A 20,127-nucleotide genomic window follows, 5' to 3' on the forward strand; every position below is an offset into this window, starting at 1 on the left:
CAAAATAAGTTCGATCATCGAGCTAAACCTGGAATATTTGTTGGTTATCCGCCTGGGAAGAAAGGATACACTATTTACGATTTAGAGACACACAATCTCTATGATTCCCGGCACGTGCGTTTTTTTGAGGGTAAGTTCCCTTTCGCTGAACGTCAATCGACTTTCTCTGAACCTACCTCCTTCACTCCGCTTTCATCGGACGCCTATTACTTCAGTCCCATCGACGATACCCACTCGCCTCATCCGGACTTGTATACTCTCCCGTCTTTGGTCGACGACCATTCACACTCTTCCACTGACGCGACCCCCATCCCACCTATTGTGTTGGACTCCTCCTCTTCCGCTGACGCGACCCCCATCCCACCTATTGTGTTAGACTCCTCCTCTTCCGCTGCTTCTTCCTCCGAGGAATCTCCCGAGCTTCCTTCTGACTCTGTTATTCCCTCGCAAGGTATTTCTCCTCTGCAAGGTGCTTCTCCTTCGAAAGAACCTTCACCTTCGAATTCTGACACTACCCCGGTTTCAGCTACTTCTCCCGAAGAACTTTTACCTTCTTCTCGACCAGTCCGTACAACGAGACGTCCTGCCCATCTGGCTGACTATCTTTGTTCTTGTACTACTGCACCTACGACTTCCACCAAATATCCCTTAACTGACTATGTCAGTTTTGAAAAATTCACCCCTTCCCATCGAGCATTTCTTACTTCCGTTGTCAATACGGAAGAACCCACATCCTATTCCGCCGCCAAGGCTTTTCCAGAATGGCGTGCTGCAATGGATAAGGAAATTCAAGCTCTTGAACAAAATCAAACTTGGTCATTAACTCCCTTACCCCCGGGAAAGAAACCAATTGGTTGTAAATGGGTGTACAAAATCAAATACCGCTCTGACGGATCAATTGAACGTCATAAAGCGCGACTCGTTGCCAAGGGTTATACCCAAGTAGAAGGCATCGATTATCATGATACTTTCGCCCCAGTCGCCAAATTGGTCACTGTTCGTGCACTTCTTTCCGTTGCTGCCATTAAAGATTGGCCCCTCCATCAGTTGGATGTGAATAATGCTTTTCTCCAAGGTTGACTTGGATGAAGAAGTCTACATGACTATTCCACCTGGATTTTCCAGGACTGGTGACCACAAAGTATGTCGCTTGCACAAATCCCTTTACGGATTAAAACAAGCTTCTCGACAATGGTTTGCCAAATTTTCTACCGGCTTACAAGCTGAAGGTTTTAAACAGTCATCTTCCGATCATTCACTGTTTTGTTTTTTTGATGGTCCGACTGCCATTTACGTCTTAGTTTACGTAGATGACATCATTATCACCGGCAATAATGCCTCGGAAATTTCATCTCTTCAATTACGTCTCGAGAAACGTTTTTCTCTTAAAAACCTTGGACGACTTCAATACTTTCTTGGAATCGAAGTATCTCGTTCCCCAAAAGGCATTTTCCTTTGTCAACGCAAATACACGTTGGACATTCTTCGCGACTCGGGTCTCCTAGGAGCTAAACCAAGTCTCTTTCCTATGGAACAACACTTAAAGTTATTACCTACTGATGGTACGCCATTAGACGATCCAACTTCGTTTCGGCGTCTTATTGGTCGACTTTTATATGTCACGGTGACTCGTCCTGACATTTCATTTTCTGTGAATTACCTTAGTCAATTCATGCAAAATCCCCACTCCAATCATATGGATGCGGCTACTCGAGTTGTTCGTTACTTGAAAGGCACCATGAATCATGGCCTCCTTCTCTCTTCGTCCAACACTCTAACTATTTCTGGTTTTACCGACTCTGATTGGGCTAGTTGTCCCATCACCCGTCGCTCGACCACCGGCTACTTCACTATGCTTGGTTCAAGTCCGTTGTCTTGGAAGTCCAAGAAACAACCGACTGTTTCCCGATCCTCGGCTGAGGCAGAATATCGGGCTCTAGCTACACTCACTGCGGAACTGCAGTGGCTGAAATATTTGTTTCAAGACCTTCGTGTCTCAATTCCAGAACCCTTTCAGGTCTTCTGTGACAATATGGCGGCTATGCACATTGCCGCCAATCCTGTCTTTCACGAACGAACAAAGCATATCGAGATCGATTGCCATTTTGTTCGGGAGAAAATTGAATCTGGTCTTATTAAGACGACTCACCTTCGCTCTGCCGATCAGCTGGCTGACATCTTTACGAAACCCCTTGGTTCAGATCCATTTCATCGGTTACTCTCCAAGTTGGGCTTGATTCAGATTCCTTCCCCTGCTCCAACTTGCGGGGGGGTATTGAAGTATATTGAAGAAAAGGAAGATATCTAGAAGATATCTCCCCAAGATAGAAAGAAATACATAATATAGCAATTGTAATTTTAATTGTTTCCTCTTTGTAATATTTCCTTATTTATTATTTCTCTACAAACCCTATTGTAATCTCTATAAATATGTAACCAAGTCTATCAATGAAATCACCTTTGATTATTGTGTCTTCTTCAATTTATTACTCTGTTTCTGTTTTTAGTTTCAGATTGTATTTCCACATTTTGTTTATATGGAAAAATATGCTCAAAGAACTCTGCATCTCTGGATTCAATAATGGTGTTTACATGGGTATATGTTATATCCTATTTGTGAACTACAAAACGATAGGCACCTTTATTAATTGCCCGTCCTATGTAAATACAATCTACAGTTTTAGGTCCTATCTTAACCTTCTTAGGAGGGGGAACTAGTACCTTAGCAAGGCAACCCCCACACTTTTGTGTATTTAAAGGATGATTTTCTTCCTTTCCACAACTCATAAGGAATGTTTTCTGTTTTCCTGTGGGGTAACTTATTTAATAAGTGGTTGGCTAATAAGATAACCCCCTCCCCACAAGTTCTAAGGTAAACCAGAACTCAACAACAAAACATTCATCATTTCTTTCAAATTTCTATTTTTACGCTCAACAATCCTATTTTGTTGAGGGGTTTATGGAAGGGTTGTTTGATGAATGATTCCATTCTTTGCACATGTTTCAGCAAAAGGAGATTCATATTCTCCTCCTCTATCACTTCTAATTGCCTTAATTTTTTTTAATAAGTTGATTTTCCAATTCTGTTTTATGAAGCTTAAAATTTTCAATTGCTTCATCTTTACTTCTTAATAAGTAAAGATAACAAAATCATGTGGAATCATCTATGAAAGTGATGAAATATTTCTTTCTTCCTCTTGTTTGAACCATTTTTAAATCACAAATATCAATGTGAACTAAATTTAAAGGTTTTGTGTTTCTTTCAGTTGATTTGAAAGAAGGTTTACTCATTTTTCACTCTATGCATGCGGGGCACTTCTTTCTAGATTCAATCTCAAATTTAAATATTGCGTCCATATTCATTTATTTCTTAATTGAATTTAAATTCACATGTCCTGATCTCTAATGCCAAATATTAGAAGAAGATTCAACAATATAAGCGGAACTCATAACTTTATTATTAATAATTTTTTATGCCTTAGGCATTACAATGGTTACATTTAGTTTACATAAACACCCTGACATGTATCCCTTCCCCACATACATATTATTTTTTGACGGTACAAATTTATCTGTCACAAATACAAGTTTAAACCTATTCTTACTAAGGAGAGATCCGGATACTAGATTCCTCCTTACATCTGGAGCATGGTACACATCATTTAAGGTTACTTCTTTGGCAGAAGTAAACTTCAACACCACTTTTCCTTTACCTTGGACTTTAGCAGTTGAGTCATTACCCATAAACATGTTCTCTTCATTCTCTGCTTCTTTGTAAGTAGAGAACATGCTTCGATCAACACAAATGTGGCGAGTAGACCCTATATCTATCCAACATTCTCTTATGTTACCAATGAGATTAACTTTAGAAACAACAACACATAGGTTCAAATTTTCAAATTTCTGAACCACATCATCAACCATGAATTCATTTTCAGTAACTAGAACACATAAATTATGAAGTTTTGAATCTTCAATAAGTGAAGTTTGATTCTTCACTTTGTTTGGTTTACTGCCTGGTTTAAAAAACCGACAATCCTTTGCAACGTGCCCTCATTTTCCACAAGTAAAACAACCATTAATATATTTTCTTTTTGATCTTACCATTTGATTTGGTTGACCGTTTTCTTTTATTAGTCTGGGTTTGTTTCAACCACATTCACATTGGAGATTTTTTCATTTCTCCTTTCCGCACTTCGACTGTGTTCCTCAATCTTTAGTTTAAGGAATAGGTCTTCAAGACATCTTTGTTTTTGTGTCTAAGATAGTTTTTGAAATCCTTCCAACCTGAAGGGAATTTTTCTATCATAGCACGAACTTGAAAGGCCTCATTAGTAATCATATTTTCCACCGTTAAATCCTGTAACAACATTTGGAGTTCTTGTACTTGTAACATAACTGGTTTAGAGTCAGTCATTTTATAGTCCAAGAACCTACCAACAATGAATTTTCATACCCCCTGTCCCTGTCTTATATTCTTTGATGAGGGTACTCCATGATTCCTTAGAGGTTCCTATAATATAATAAATACTATAAAGTCTGTCATCAAGAGAATTCAGTATATAATTCTTATAGAGGAAATCATTATGTTTCCATGTCTCCACGACAGACACATTCTGAATGTCACCATCCTCATTTAGGATAGGTTTTTCTTCAGAAAGATATTTAACCAACCCGAGAGTGGTCAAATAAAACTACATCTTCTACTGCCAAAGTTTGAAGTCGATCCCCTTAAACTTTTATGGTTTCTCAGCATGGTTCAGGATGAAGCATTAACACAAACAGTTTCAACGTTTGTGGCCATTTCTTTTTCTCTCATCACATAAACAAAGTAAGTTAATATTTTAAGAACTAGAAAACTACTAAATTAGCCTTAAGATTGTTGTTTCTCGAGAGTGGTTCCCAACAGATCTATCATAGAAGACGTCCAGGATCTCAGCCATCAGATCGCCAAGATCCGTTGATTACATCTCCCCTATCAGATCAAACTCTTTGATCTTAAAAATGAATGGCTCCAATCGCTCCTAGCAACGATGCACACGTGCGAAGTGTGTGTAGGCACCTCTAACGTGCTTAATGAGCCCTATACGCCCCACGCCACACGCGTACGCGGTTTGCGTGGTGCAAAGCACCCCATCATTTCAAGGAATCTACTGTTAGTATGTGAAAAAGTCTATATAAAGATGTAGAACTTTCTTATTTAGCCAATACGGTACTAATAATAAAATTACACGTTGTAGTTATCTTCATATTATTCCCCAAGCAAATCAATGATAACCATTCATATGAAATTGGATTTTGACAAACTTTATGTCTAAATTCAAGAGCTCGACGAGACGAATCCAATGGTCGCCTTGATCCTGATTTGGACAACGTTTGGTGGCCCAAATTGGCCAAAAACACATCCGGTTTCTACAATCCTCCACATGAATGGTTATTATGATTTTATCCAAAACTTCAACACAAACTGACTGACACTATTCTAATGCAGACAGACAAACGTTTATATGCGGAATTTCCAGCATCGGAAGAGGTAGCTTTTGGCTTTGAACCTTTCCTAGTCAATAACTACATGGTTTACAAGGACTATAGTGAACTGTAAGTCTTGAACTGAGTCCTTGTTATTGTAAACCAATATAGCTATCACACAGTTAGTTTCTTACTTACGTAAGTTCTCGGTTTTGTTCTTTTCGGCCATGAGCGATTTCGAATTCTTTTGTGTTACTAGAGAATTCTTCCTAAAACGACCTTGTCATAGAATTTATGTCTAAATTCAAGAATTAGACAAATCCGATGGTCCGTCTTGATCCTGATTTGGACAACGTTTGGTTGCCCAAATTGACCGAAAACGGATCCGGTTTCTACAATCCCCCACATAAATTGTGCACGTACAATTTGTGTACGCTTCTGCAAATGAGATGCTTACTTTAAGCATATAACTGTCATAAAACAAGATGAAATGTAAGCACCTTCAAACTAAAACTACCTCTACTTTATTTTGTAAGCACATTCAAATTACAAGGGTAAATCTTGAGGGAACCACAGTGTCCTAGACTTGAACCTAAGACTCTTGTAGAGGAGGCTAGGAGCACACACCATTAGACTACATGAGTGTTTGATTAACATTTCTCGAATCATTTTGTAAACCATTTATGTGATCATCATCAAGAAAAAGCAAATTATAAATTTTCAGAGGTCCTGATACATCAACTAGTAATAATACTTAAACTAAAATAGCTCTTAGCTTCTCTATAAAAGTAGTAATATAATCAGATTCACGCCCTTCCTTCAACAACCTTCCCTTCAATTTCAACTTGTTCTTTCTCAGTACCTTCCCAATCTCATTATCTTCTTCCATAACAATCTCAATTGCTTTACAAACATCTTCTTTTGAAAACCACCCATCATCTTCTCTCCTCTCTACTTCCACCCCAACTTTCAAATCTCCACACATCAATCTTGAATTCACATATTGATCACCTGCATTTGGTAACAAAACCAGTTGTGGGTTGTTAACTAAAGTTTCCATTATTGAAGAAAATCCACAATGACTAACAAAACAACCAATAGAAGGATGACTCATTATCAATTGTTGTTGAACCCAACAACCTTCAACTATTCCTCTTCCTTCATTTCTCTGTTTAAAACCTTTTGGCAAAGCTTCATCAATTGTTTCAACTCCTAATGGTGGTTTTAATGCAACAAAAAATGGCATCTTTGTTAATTCAAAACCTAAAACAAGTTCTTGAAATTGATCCTTTTTCATGAGACATTCACTCCCAAAAGCACAAAAGATTACTGATCTTGGTCTGAAGTTGTTTAACCATTCATCCCATTTCTCTTCTAATGAAGAAGATGTTGGTGTTGGCAAAACTAGACCAGATAGTAATACTTGTTTTCCATATTTTTTTTCAATGAAATCAATAAAAGCACCTTCAAGTTCTCTACATGATCTGAAACCAATAGCATCTGCACCAGTTAGAGCCAATTTGATACGTTCATGGAACGAGATACTTCCGTATTCACGGTAAGTAATGAAACTCATTGCTTTTGCTTCGTGTCGGTGAAGTTTGATTTTGGAAGGTGGGAAATCAGCTGGTGGTTGTTCCATCCATTCATCTTCTGAGAGTTGAGCATCACAACCTTGTCCAACCTGACAATATATCAGCGAAAACTACATTTATTCTTACTAATTCTGTCAACCTAACAATTTTGTGTTCTTACTTGAAATTCAATATTTGGGGTACTGCCAAAATTTTATTTTTAATTTGACGAAACACCAGCGTTAATACCAGCCATATTTCTCTGGTTCAAGCGCCACCCAGTCCACTACTCTCGTTTACTTGGTACACAATTTCTCTTTGTACCTGTTTCCCCTATACCATCCTAGGCTTCTTATCTGACTAGTTTAGCTAGTGGTGCTTATCAGTTCAGCGAGGTTCGGACCCAGACCAGAATCGTTCTGTATAGAGAGGCCCAGGCGCATGGCCCTTACAGAATATGGGCCAGGCCAGCGCGGTCGGACCCAGACCAGAATCATTTTAATAGAGAGGCCCAGTGTGGCCCTTACAGAATATGGACCAGGCCAGCCCGGGTTTTATTCCAAACCCGGGCTCGGCCTTGATCTGAGCCCGATTGGCTAGTCTGGCCCGACCTGGGGGAAGGCCGGGGTGCGCAAAGCCCGGCTATATAAACTGTTTAGCCATCAAATTTTATGCAAAAAGTCTAGCTAACATGTAAGGGAACGTGCCATATTATAACCCGGAGTTGGAAGATCTGCAAAGGAATATTGGACTAAGTTCCTTGCGTAAACAGTTTTCGGTTCACACCATAAAAACTAATTAGAGAAGACGAAAAGAAAAGTCATTGTTACTCATCAGACCTTGTTGCAAGCTGGGGTTAAGAGAAAAGCAATTGTGGCCATACTAGATGTGCAGTATTCGATGGATTTGATGCCAAGTTCTTTGGCTAATGGAGGAACCCAATGAGTAAAATCGAAGAAGATGAAGTCTGGTTTAAGCTGATGTAGAGATGATTCAATTTGAGGCTTAGTGGAATCCATGGCAGTCATTATGAGATGATGTAAAGTGACAGGCACATCGGAAGTAGTCTCAGAACCAGGTGGAAGACCTTCAACTGTTGGAACTGTAAGTGGAATAAAGGTGATGAGATTTGGGTGAAAATTAAAATTTTCTAGCTTGACTTGAGTTTTACCAGGTACAAAGAAGGAAATTCTATGACCTCTCTCTGCCAATTTGTTTGAGATATTGAGGAATGGGTTTAGATGACCAAATGCAAACCATGGGTACATTGCTATGTGTAAGTAATTTTGTTTATCTTTCATCTTTCTTTGAATCTTGAGAGAGGGAGAATTGTCTCATGGTAAGTTAGTGAAACAAAGTAAGATTTTATAGTGAAATATTGGAATAAATTCCGAAAGCGATAAACTCATAGTGTACAGACGGTGACCCGATACAGTTACACCAATGTGAGAAGTTGGTGGACCGTGACGGCTAGTTCTAGCCCGACCCGCGAGAGATTCACTTTTCATGTGAGGAATGCACATATAGGGGCCGATCACATGTCACATGCTTGTTACAGTAGCAACTGTGGTTGTTGATGAGCGAGGGAGAAAGGTACAAAACAAACGGGGAAATAAGGTCACAACATCAAACGTTGGAAGATATGTAACTTGCTCATATTAAGATAATTGGTGGTTGGGAGACTTAACTTCCAAAAAGGAATCAGATCTCAGACTACTTTGGGATGGTACTGAAATTCTTGCTGCTATCTCATTTTTGGCTCTCAAAATTTTATAACATGTCCCAAAATATTAGTAAGTTCTTACTAATTTATAACATCTTTTGACCAAATTTTTGTTTAGTCTAACCAAATTTTGTTTGGTCGAACTAAATTTATAAGTTCCTAAGAGAGTGTTTGATTTTTTAGCACTTAGTAAGTGATATTCACTTAGTAAGTGCAATGTCGTTTGTTTTCAATCATTTATAAGTGTAAGTGTAACGTCGTTATTTTTCATCACTCATAAGCGTCATAAAAAATGTAAATTGTCTAGATTATCCTTGCATATAACTAATAGTTTTTTTTTTGTTAAAAGACATATAACTAATAGTTGATAAACAAGTTTGAGATGGATTATACTGAAGTAGTACTGGCGAAAACATATATTTTGTTTATTAAAGTTTGTAATGAGTTTAATTTTTTTGTGCCATAAGAGATTACATCAGTCAACGAACAATGCAAAAATAAATAAATAATTTAGAACGAATATCAAAAACCCATATTATTTTTTGATGAACCAAACTTATTTGTGTATTAATTAATGAATAAGGCAAAATAATAATGAATGTATAACAAAAAAAATAAAAACAATATTATATTAACCAATGACACAATTTATTTAGTGTAAACAAAATTATAATGCATACTAACCAATTACCATCAAACAATAAACTAATTAAACAATGAATTATAAGAAAAACTTATGGACCTTACCTTAAAAGTTTTTTCTCTCTCTGAAACTTTTTAGTCTCTTTAGAATGTCTTGCACGGTGGGCAGGGCGTATCTTTAAATTCCTCTTAATGAATAAAGCTTTAGGATTATTCAAAAAAAAAAACTTTAGGATTTTAGGTTATTAATATGTAGGTCTTTTTTTAATGTTTTAATGTCCTAAAAAACTTTTTTCTCTCCAAAATTCACTTCTACGGGATTCCTACTAGTTTTGCATCACACGATTTTGTCATGAATTTAGATATATAGGGTTCTAGGTAGTACTACATATTTGTAATTCTAAATCTTGTTTAAGTCTTTTTTGTCTTGTTAACACTTAAAAAGTAAGTGCAAAAAATAAGCTTCAAGTTGGAGCTTACTTTTTTGCACTTAGTTTGGCACCACTTAAAAGTGATATTCACTTATTAACTGAAAAAACAAAGAGGGATTGGGCAAAATGCCCAAAATAGGTCCATTAATAAGAACCCAGTCCGCGTCAGAAAAAGAATGTGAGGCAGGTCCATTGCGTCAAGTTTCTTAATTAAAAGATGAGAACCACCTTGTTTATTTTCGTATTTACTGGAATGTCACTCAGTTCTGAAAAGACCCATTAAGGCAACCGTCCATCTCCAGCGTTCATTTACTAAAAATTTCATTCTTTTTTCTCTACAAATCACTTGAAAACCAGATCTTCTCATTCGTCTTCTTCATTTCGACTCCACCAAAACTACATCAAAAAGCTTCAAGTCTCTTTAACAAAGCCATTTACAAACAAACAATCTGATACGAAACAGTAACTTTTTCCTACTCTCTTCAATATTACACAAAAAAACCCTAAATCTGGACATCTTTCATCCTTCTCTCTCCAAAAGTGTTTCTTCTTCTCACGTCTCTTCTTAACTTTCTTGTTTGATTTGAGAATCTTTCCCGGTTGATTTTTATTTCATAATCCTAAATCGAAGAAACTTTGCGTTTAATTATTATTAAAGAACCCTAAAACATAGAAAATTTTCAGTTTGGTTTTTTAAGAATCCAAAATCTGAAAAAGCTTTCCTCTTTCATTTTGTTTAAGAACCCTAAATCTGACAAAATTTTGTGTTTCATTTTGATTAGAGAAACCTAAATCCGACAAAACTTTTCGGTATGATCTTTTTAATACCTAATTTCCTGTCCTGTAAACTGTTTTATTCCCGGTAAATAGTTTCCTGTATACATACCCATTGACTAAGATTATATTTTGATTACAGTACATAATATCGTTTAGCTATAATAAATAAATTTACAGTACATAAAAGAATGTACTAGGACATTCTAGCACTCGATTTGGTTAATAGTTTATCATTGATTTTTTTTTTCTATCCACCCAAGTGTACGGAGAACATTACGACACGTACTAAATGTGCTATTATATTGTTTACACATTATGTTCCCGTACATATTTTCATAAATGCTATAATGTTTACACAATTTTGTTCCCTGTACACATGTTTGTTTGCTATTTGTTCCCTGTACACATATTTGTTCCCGGGTATAATATTTCTGAGTATGCTATTGTGATCAAGACAATTTGTGCCTAATTATTGGGTTTTAGGAAGTTTTCTTTACATATTTTTGTTCCCCGTAGATAGTTTGATCGCTTAACAAGATTTAGTATCCTGTACACATGTTTGTTCCTATGAAATATTTCTGTGTATGCTATATTTGAAATGTGAATGAAAGTGTGTTAGTCTTTATTGTATTCCTTGTACATAATTCATTGGATGGTGCTATTAGAGATGTACTTACCATTAAATGTTCATCTTTTACAGTAAGCAGTTGTGGAGTCCACTACTTATATTGTGACTAAGCCAAAGAACACGACAACAGTATGACTAACATGATATGACTGAGTCTCAAGAGGGATGGACAAAGAGAATTGAAGATGAAGCGTCTTAAATGTTGTTGTTGTTGTACTAAGTTTATACATTCGCTTAGTACCACTTTTTGTAATATTTACTGTACTTTTGCTCATGCACTAAAACACTTGTATTGCATTGGACGCGAATGTATCTTTTGGAACAATTATGTTTTGGTGAAACTTCAACAGTAGGTTCTTGTGCAAAATTTGAAATAAGATACATCGCCTGACTTAGTATAGAAAGCGTTTAAAATATACATTCGCAAATGTACAGTACATTCTGAAGTGTGCATCACATTTTCATATGTACTCCACATAGAAGTTTGCAACTCATATTTAGAAATGTGGCGTTTTCTAATGTACTCCACATTTTGGAATGTACAGTACATTCTGAAATATACAATACATTTTCAAATGTACTCCACACAGAAGTTTGCACCACACATTAGGTACCCACCCCAGACTTTATCAACAAAACATTTTATTTGTACATTTATTAATTTATTGTACATAGAAGTATATGATTACCCTACATTACAAGCCTTCTTCTTATTTTGTTTACAATGCATTCCAACTGTACATTTGGAAATGTGTTGTATATAGAATTATGCACTCTACATTACATGGATTTTCTTGAACTTTAGAAAACATAATATGTGAAACTTCTAAGATGTAATTGATAAAAAAAATTGTACAAAGTGAAACTTCAACCGTAGGTTCCTGTGAAAAATTTGAAATAAGATACCTCTCTTGGCTTAGTTTAAAAAACGGTCAAAGTGTTAATTTCAAAATGTACAGTACATTTGGAAATGTGTAGTATGTTTTGAAATTGGCGGTACATTTGGAAATATGTAGTGTGTACAGTGAACATGTAACAGGCACAGGTAACAGGAACTTGGTAGTATAGCGGGAAATGAAGAGTGTACAATACACTTCAACACGTAAACATATATCTATGACCCTAAATATAACAAAAACTAAAGAGTGTACTTTACATTTTGTAATGAACTATACACATAATATTTTAAGCTTTCAAGTTTCTTACACATTTTAAGAAGATTATAATCTAATTTGTTAACATCAACAAATAAATTACATAGTCATCCTCATTTATCATCATCAAGAAACAACATTGTACATAAAATAAATATAAGCTTTGTCAATATCATAATCAAATGTATCAGAAAATTCCATTTACATATATGAAACAAATTTTGATTTACACATGTAAAGAATTTCAATCCTACAAATCACTTAATAAGAACAAAATTAGGGTCTTGAATTTAGATCTTAATTTTCTGATCTAAACCTCTTTGATCTTCACCCGCAGAAAAATATCAGATCTAAACCTGGTAATGAATCTCCTCTAAAACTAATGAATTCCTCTCTAAAATCATAATCTAAATTGGTTGGTGATCAATCCTTATAAAAAACGAAACTAATTGTAAACAGGTCTGGTTTTCGAAGAAATTTCTGATGGTTGCTATTGTGCTCTTGAAGAATAACCCAACGCTCCAAAAATTTAAATCTAAAGAGTTGCTCTCTTGAATCTGTAACTTAAGGTAGTTTGGATGGTTGCTTTTGTGTTTTTGAAGAAAACCCAACACTCCAAATATCTAAATCTAAAGAGTTGCTCTCTTGGATCTGGAAAGTTAAAGTAGAGAGAATAGGAAGCAGAGGGAAAAGGCGTAGAGAGATCAATAAAAAATTAAAGGATTAGAAGTGAGTAGATAAACAAGCTAAAGGTGTTTAGGGTATTAGTAAATATTTGGATTGTTGGCCCATTAGGGAGGGTGTTTTTGGATTTTTAACTCATTTTTCCAAAAACAAACAGCCTAAAATTTGACGGCCCGCACATATTAAGTGAAAATCACTTAATAAATGCAAACATCAAACACCCTCCAGGTCTATGTGGGATTATTCCTACTCGCCCATTTAAGTGTGACCATTACTTTGTAATTTGTGAATGCAAACCATTACATTGAGTACCAGAAGAAGTTCCTTGTTCAAGATTGGGAACGGTTGATGTTGTGGGATGTTATGCCATTTAGTTTTTACAATGAATTCTCCAACTTGAAGACATTGTTTCATTTGGTGGGAGAGGTAGTCAGTCTCTAGGCAATATTCATTTTGTCATACTAGCATACTGATGACTTTGCTTTCAAATCTGAACCTTATATAAACACGCTCTCACATACTATTTTATTTTTAGAATTCGACTACGAACTACGTTAGTCGTTACAAGGCATTGATACATTAGAAGATGTGATAAGCACGATAATCGCCTAATTTAAACCATGAATGAAAGAGGCCTAAAGCCCAACAACATGAAAGAGCCCTAAAAAACGACAAATTTATTACAATATTTACTTTATATATAGCCTAAATTATATGGGATAAATCTAGATGAAAAACTGCTTCCACCGAGACTCGATCCTACGGCCTCGTGGGCTTAAGAGGGGTGTCCAACCGTTACGCCAAAGGCTGGTGGACGCTCTCACATACTATTGTTCTCATTTAAACAAACAAACAAACCAGAGGAGAACTTTGTAGAATAAGAATGTTGACAACATTTGTCAGTCATGACAGTTTTCTTGCTAATGGTGACTCATAATATTGTATGGTGGGTGATTTGGGGAAATAAGAATACCATCATGGGTGGAAAATTTTAAAGGGAAGATGTGAGATTTAGAAGATACTCTGGGGAAACAAATTTTCAAGGGAAACAAAAAATTACTTCTTCGTCAACTCCAGCCACCAACTCCAGACACCATTTTTCTCTTTTTTTCTTCCTCCTCTCCTTTCTCTTAATTACTCTCTTTCTCTCTCTCACGATCTATCTCTTCCTTTGACATATTATATCTGTCTCTATCTCCTCTGTCTTTCTCTCACAGTCTCTCCCTCACAGTCTTTATCTCACAGTCTTTCTCTCTCTTTAGCATACACAGTTCTGGTGAAGGGAAGTGTTTCCTTCGCCGAAACACAGAACCTCAAGTTGGGTGTACCTCCTCCTGGGTTTCGTGGCTGGATGGCGGGAAGTTGAAGATTTACGAATCGAAGATCTCAAATTAACAGAAGATTTCGTCTATTTGAAGAACTTCCTGATGACTGATTGTTAGGCGGGAAGTTGAATGATCAAAGATGACTGTAACTTAACTTCTACCTTCTCATCTTTATCTTTCTAAGGTTTCAAATAGTTTCTTCTTCCTCTTCTACTGTTTTATCTAGGACTTTGATCATTTATCATTTTTGTAGAGGTTTGGGGTTTTACTTGTTTAATTTCATTTTGTAGGAACTGAAAATGAGTTTTCGAAAGGGGTATAATCTTTGGATTGAAGACAAGGATCTTGCTTGGTTACGTCTTGATGTTTTTTAGGTTAATGGAAAGCAAGTTCAAGTCGTTATTACTAATTCGAGAAAGAAGGTTAGTCTCTTTCATTTAATATTGATTTTGATTCATAATTTTTCATTTTGTTTTGGAATTGAAAGTGTAGTTTATAAATACCTCACCTCTTTCTCTCTCTTCTTTTGGTTCAGCTTTTGGTATATGGGGGATAATTTCCGATGAATCCGGATGCCGATCATGGAGGAATGGATGATATGACAAAGTTAAGCTATTTAAATTTTGTCCCCCATAACAATTAGATAATATATTAGTCAATTAAAGTTGGCCAATTATTGCCAAAATCTTTGCACCCCGAACACTTTTCTTATTTCTCCAAATCAGTGATCTATTGTATACAATACTCATGGCTGAATAACATAGGGTAAATATTTTTTAATCCACATTATAAGACTTTGAGTAAAACTTAAGACTTCACCATACGGCTCCCCCAGTACATCTTTTTTCATGCATGCATTCAAATATAAAACACTGTAGCATTTTCATTTAGATTATCACCTTTTAAAGTCGTTTTTTTTATTTTTCTTTCCCAATTCATTTGTTGTACAAAGAAAATATGTCCTGTTGCCCATGGTAAAATCTTTCTTACGAGGCTAGTTTTGAGGTTGTTGTGCAATTCTTTTATGAGTAATCCGTGGTTAAATTCTTTTGTCATGGTTTATATAATATACTATTGTTGTTATGTACTATCAGCTGGGTTGCCAGTTGTTGTGGTTGGTCATTCTTTATAATAATTCTTTGATGTTTGGGCTTTAAATATAACTTCTGCCTTTTCAATTGTGGTAATTTTTTTGTCAACTTCATACATAATTAACGTTGACACATAATTCTCTCGCATTCTGGTGTAGACCCAGTGCATATTTCATTCTTATGTTACCAACAGGCTCAAAACATCCCAAAATGAAAAGAAATAAGTTGCCAGATGCATTATGGTCATGGTACATAGCCCCTTCTGACTATTATATAGTTAATAGCCGGAGTGACATAAACATTGAGATCCTGTACGAGAAACGTGAGCATAGGTTATGTAGTTTAAAGTTATGATATTTTTTTCGATGATCAGAACTCCAAGATATTTTACTACTATAGAGAAAGATTGATATTTTTGAAATGTTTTGTTGAACGTGGAAATTAGTCCAGACATGGCATTAAAATATTGAAGAGGCACTTTTGAGAGAATACATTTTCCTGCATCGGTAATCAAAGAAAACCTATATAGTTCAATTTGACACATGATAAAACAATTGTTTGCATACATTCAGAATATGATTTAAACAAATATAACAGAACCCTATATTTGAAGCAACAATTACCTAATCAATATTTGATCGAATAAACAACTTAACTACAAATAGGTTAGGTACATAAGAGCCCTTTATACTTTAGTTCATTCTGTTCACGATGGATTTTTTGAAATGAAAAAGTGTAGTGGAGAATGAACAATTAAGTCTAACCGAGAATCGACAATTATGTTGAAATAGAGTATCAGCTAGGGTTTAATAGTCACCTTGTAAGATAAAGAAGAGAGGAATCCAGCCTTCTTCACGACTGATACATCATCCTTTGATCCCACATTAATAGTTTGTGGTAATAATTGATTTGAGAGGTTTCGAATGGAGCTTGATGGAAATTGTTGTTCAAATTTGAGAAAGTGGAGACTTGTGGTTTCGAAAAAGTGGAACTGGTGGTTTCAGATAAGTAGAGACTGGTGTTGTCTCTCTCTAACTATTGTTCTCTCTCTACTTTTCTTCTGTCTCTCTTTAATGCAATAGGTATTGTTGTACTTTCTCTCTCTTTTTCTCTCCAACACTTTTACACTCCAACGTTTTTTAACTTGGGTCAATTTATATCCTAAAACCATTTATAATATTTGACATTAATTGGCTTAATTGTAATGTGCTATGTGTCATGTATTAATGTGGTATGTGTCCTGTGTGTAGTTTGTTTATCTCTCTAACTCACCTATATAATTATACCAATGAATACTATTATATATATATGTGTGTTTTATTGTCTTATTAGATAGTTAAAATTATTATTTTTTTCATACGGTAATTTTTTAAAATAATTTAAATTCTTATGAATGTAATGCTTTCACGACACAAATTTATAACTTGTTACTAAGAAGCTAACAAGGCTATAGTGTTAATAGTTTCACGAATGAACACTTACATGATGCCCTTGAAATAGACCACGAAATATCTTACTTAATCAAATTACTCTCACTGGATAAAACCATAAGTAGGTGAAGCATAGTACATAAGAAGACCTGGGGTGGTTAACATCATAAGAGTAAAAATGCTTTATTAAGTAAAGTGGTCTTCTCACATCCTAAGGTGCGTACCTTAAGCTCTATGAGATAAACTAATGAAAAAATAATGAAGAGGCATATTATCGCCGGTACCCCGACTGATAAATACATCCCGTATGTAACATGTTGATATTTGATGCGAGCTCGAGCTCCTTCCTTCACTTCTTCGTCGTTTTGAAGTTTAATGTATCATATTTTTCGCTAGAAGAATAGAAAATAAAAACAGAGACAAGGAAACAACTTTATAAAAGAACAAAATACTGACAGTCTCTAACTCAACATCGCATTCAGCATCGATGGCTAAGCTGTATTGACCTAGTATCGTATAAGTTAGGCCAATGAAAATAAAGTCACTTTATAATGATTTTGTGGAAATATTTGATATGAGATCTTTCGAATGATGGGCATTGTTGTTCAAATTTGAGAAAGTGGAGACTAGTGGTTTCGAGGAGGTGGATGAAGAAGATGCCCTTCGACCAAGGATGCAATGCTAGCATTTTGTCAGATAGGACAATTGATGAAGAAGATCATCAAGTCCGGATGATTTAGGGATCGCATTGTTTAGCTAGAATACAACTACGATCATCGAATCGCAAAGAGATTCGCGGCTAACTTCATCCGGATCCTACAGCGGGTTACACAAAGAGTGTCAACTTGATCAGAAGATATGAATAGATGGATGAGACATATATACATGGGTGATACCTATAAGATATGTCCAAAGGGCCTAAAACAAAGGGATGTTTTGGGCCCAAAAGAGAGGTCGACCATGCTTGGCTGGGTGCCCTTAAGGGCCTGGCCAGATTTTCCCATGGAAGGCTTGCATGGGGCAACCACAAGAGAGGAAATAAGAAAATAGAAACTACTTTCCACGTTCGACTATTTCCTTAATCTTATTCAAGAGGGACTTTTAGGAAACCTAATTAGGGTGGGACTCTAACTTAGGGTTCTATATCATGTATCTTTGGGACTTGAATAAGGTGTGGAAAAATCTCAAGAAGCTTTCAACCTCTACAACATCAAGTAGAGAAAGAAAGAGAGAAAATTCCCAACTATCTATCTAGTCAAAGAAGAAGGTGTTCTTTGTCTAACCACCATTGATGTTCTAGCTAGCAACAAGCTGGGAGATCAAGGTGATTGCCCGGTGTCCCAAGTAAAGGAGCTACAATTAGAGTTCATGGTCTTCTCAAAAGCGATTGGAAAGGTTTAAGGGAAAACCAGCGATAAAGGTAATTATGCAACTAGTTTAACTTAGTTATCATTATTAGCTTATGCATGAGATCCTGGGAATACTAGCGTTAGACATTAGATGTCTAAGATTCTGCTTAGAATAGTAGAGACACCATAACCCAAAAGTGGCGTCAGAGCCTCTTATACATAGCTAATTTTGGCTAAGTTTCGAACCAATCTATGCTAGTTTAGATAGATGGTCATGTCAAAAAGTGTTTTGGATATGTCAATTTGATAATTTTGAATGTGATGTAAAGATTATTCAAATTGATTTTCAAAGTGCATCATTGAAAAGTTCTTCAAAAACATCAATTTTGATCTATTTTGGTTTTTGAAATGAGTTGTTTTAACAATTTTAAAAGTTGGTTAAAACAAAATTTGGGAGTTTTCGAAAGTTGTTAAAAACATGGGACACAAGCTTTTAGAAGTAGAAGAAAAAAAAGGGGAAGTTTCAATTTTGGAAACTTCTAAAATCTGGCCCGGATGCATCTAGGACGCGTCCTAGGCCAGCTGAGGATGCATCTCGGTCTCTGACCGAGACCGAGAGCGTCTCGTAGAGCCCGAGACATCCAGGAAGCTTCCTGGACGCGTCCAGGGACAATCGAGAGGTCTCGGTCTTAGACACCGAGACACATGAGTCTTGGACTCAACCAGACTCGTCTTGGACGTGTCTAGGATGTCCTATGGTCTCTCGGTCCCAACCGAGACATCCCATAAGACCCAATCCTTGACCAGGACACATCCCAGCCGAGGACACCACGAGTTGGGACATGCCGGCCAAGGGCCATGCCATGCCCGACCCGTGCCGAAGGCCTTTCTAGGCCTAGGCCGAGACAAGTTCTTGGTCTTGGAACAAGACTTGTCCCCGACCATCTTGGGTCTTCTTAATGGGTCTTGATTTAAGTGGGAGTTTTTTTGTCTAAAATCGATTTTTTCTCCCAATCCCACCCAAAACTTTCCGATATTGACCTGGGTCATCTGAAGCCCGAATGAAAGTTCTTTTCAAACTTGATTTTGGAAATCATAAAGATAAAACCAAGACGCACCACTGGTCTAATTCTTCGAATAGAGACTTAAGATCTGTATGTGACATAGAGATGTCGACAAAAGTATCTCCCGGATTATCATGCATATATAATTGTTAGCCTTGAATATTATATGAATGCATGTGATGTGAATGCGAAAACTAGTATGACCATAGAATTTATTTTATTCTATTCTTATTTCAAGCACGGATGGGTGCAAATTTGTAATAATTTTAATTTCAAGTTTATACGATTTGCGAATCGTTTGAGTCTTGTAGTTAGAGTTTAGGGTCTATGTGTCCGTTGATGAAGCTCAAGGAAGGAATCCTGATTCGAGTGGGAGAAATCAATGGAGGTTCAAAGATGGTGATCTAGGCGAATCAAAATGCGAAACAAGAAGCAACCAAAGGAGAATAGATCTTCAAGGTTAGGGGCCATACTAGGATCCATATGTGCTTGATTTACTTTCTCGCGCGCATTTACTTATTTATTGACGTTTTATGTCGTAGATGGTTAGGTTAAATAGTTCACTATAAAGCACGTTAGACAAAATGTAAAAGTCCCTAAAAGTAATTTTGAGTGTAGTGTCTATCCATATTAAGACACTCGTTGATCCCTTGTTCGTGATGGTGGCCCTGCCTTAGCAGGGTACCATGTCTACCTTGGGGCAATGCGGGTAGGCCTATGGCAAAGGCCTACACGTCCAAATGGTTCCACTCAACGAGATCAGCAAAAGAATTTAGATACTCGAGG

At 36.3% G+C, this 20,127-nt stretch overlaps 1 protein-coding gene across 2 annotated transcripts; it reads right to left on the bottom strand.

Moving 5' to 3' along the window:
* Positions 1-5,977: 5,977 nt before the first annotated feature.
* LOC147548934 (anthocyanidin 3-O-glucoside 2''-O-glucosyltransferase-like) lies at positions 5,978-8,537 on the bottom strand. 2 transcript variants are annotated; one of them, XM_086671180.1, is made up of 3 exons: positions 7,883-8,531; positions 6,934-7,153; positions 5,978-6,480 (listed from the first exon to the last, which is right to left on the bottom strand). In XM_086671180.1, exons 1-3 carry the CDS (start codon positions 8,342-8,344, stop codon positions 6,224-6,226), a joined length of 939 nt encoding a protein of 312 aa, XP_086527306.1. In that variant the 5' UTR covers positions 8,345-8,531; the 3' UTR covers positions 5,978-6,223. The 2 variants fall into 2 exon arrangements, with proteins under 2 accessions (XP_086527306.1, XP_086527305.1); XM_086671179.1 differs by having other exon boundaries at positions 5,978-7,153; positions 7,883-8,537.
* Between the last annotated feature and the right edge of the window lie 11,590 nt (positions 8,538-20,127).

This window comes from Eschscholzia californica, unplaced genomic scaffold (genome assembly GCF_041429995.1).
Source record: "Eschscholzia californica isolate CP2 unplaced genomic scaffold, dmEscCali1.0.p SCAF_3, whole genome shotgun sequence".
Lineage (NCBI taxonomy): Eukaryota > Viridiplantae > Streptophyta > Magnoliopsida > Ranunculales > Papaveraceae > Eschscholzia > Eschscholzia californica.

Excerpts from the sequence above, each read along its gene's own strand:
- LOC147548934 (XM_086671179.1), bottom strand. The coding sequence starts at position 8,344 with ATGAAAGATAAACAAAATTACTTACACATAGCAATGTACCCATGGTTT. Across the intron at positions 7,154-7,882 it reads TAACCCCAGCTTGCAACAAG|GTTGGACAAGGTTGTGATGC; the intron begins GTCTGATGAGTA and ends ATATATTGTCAG.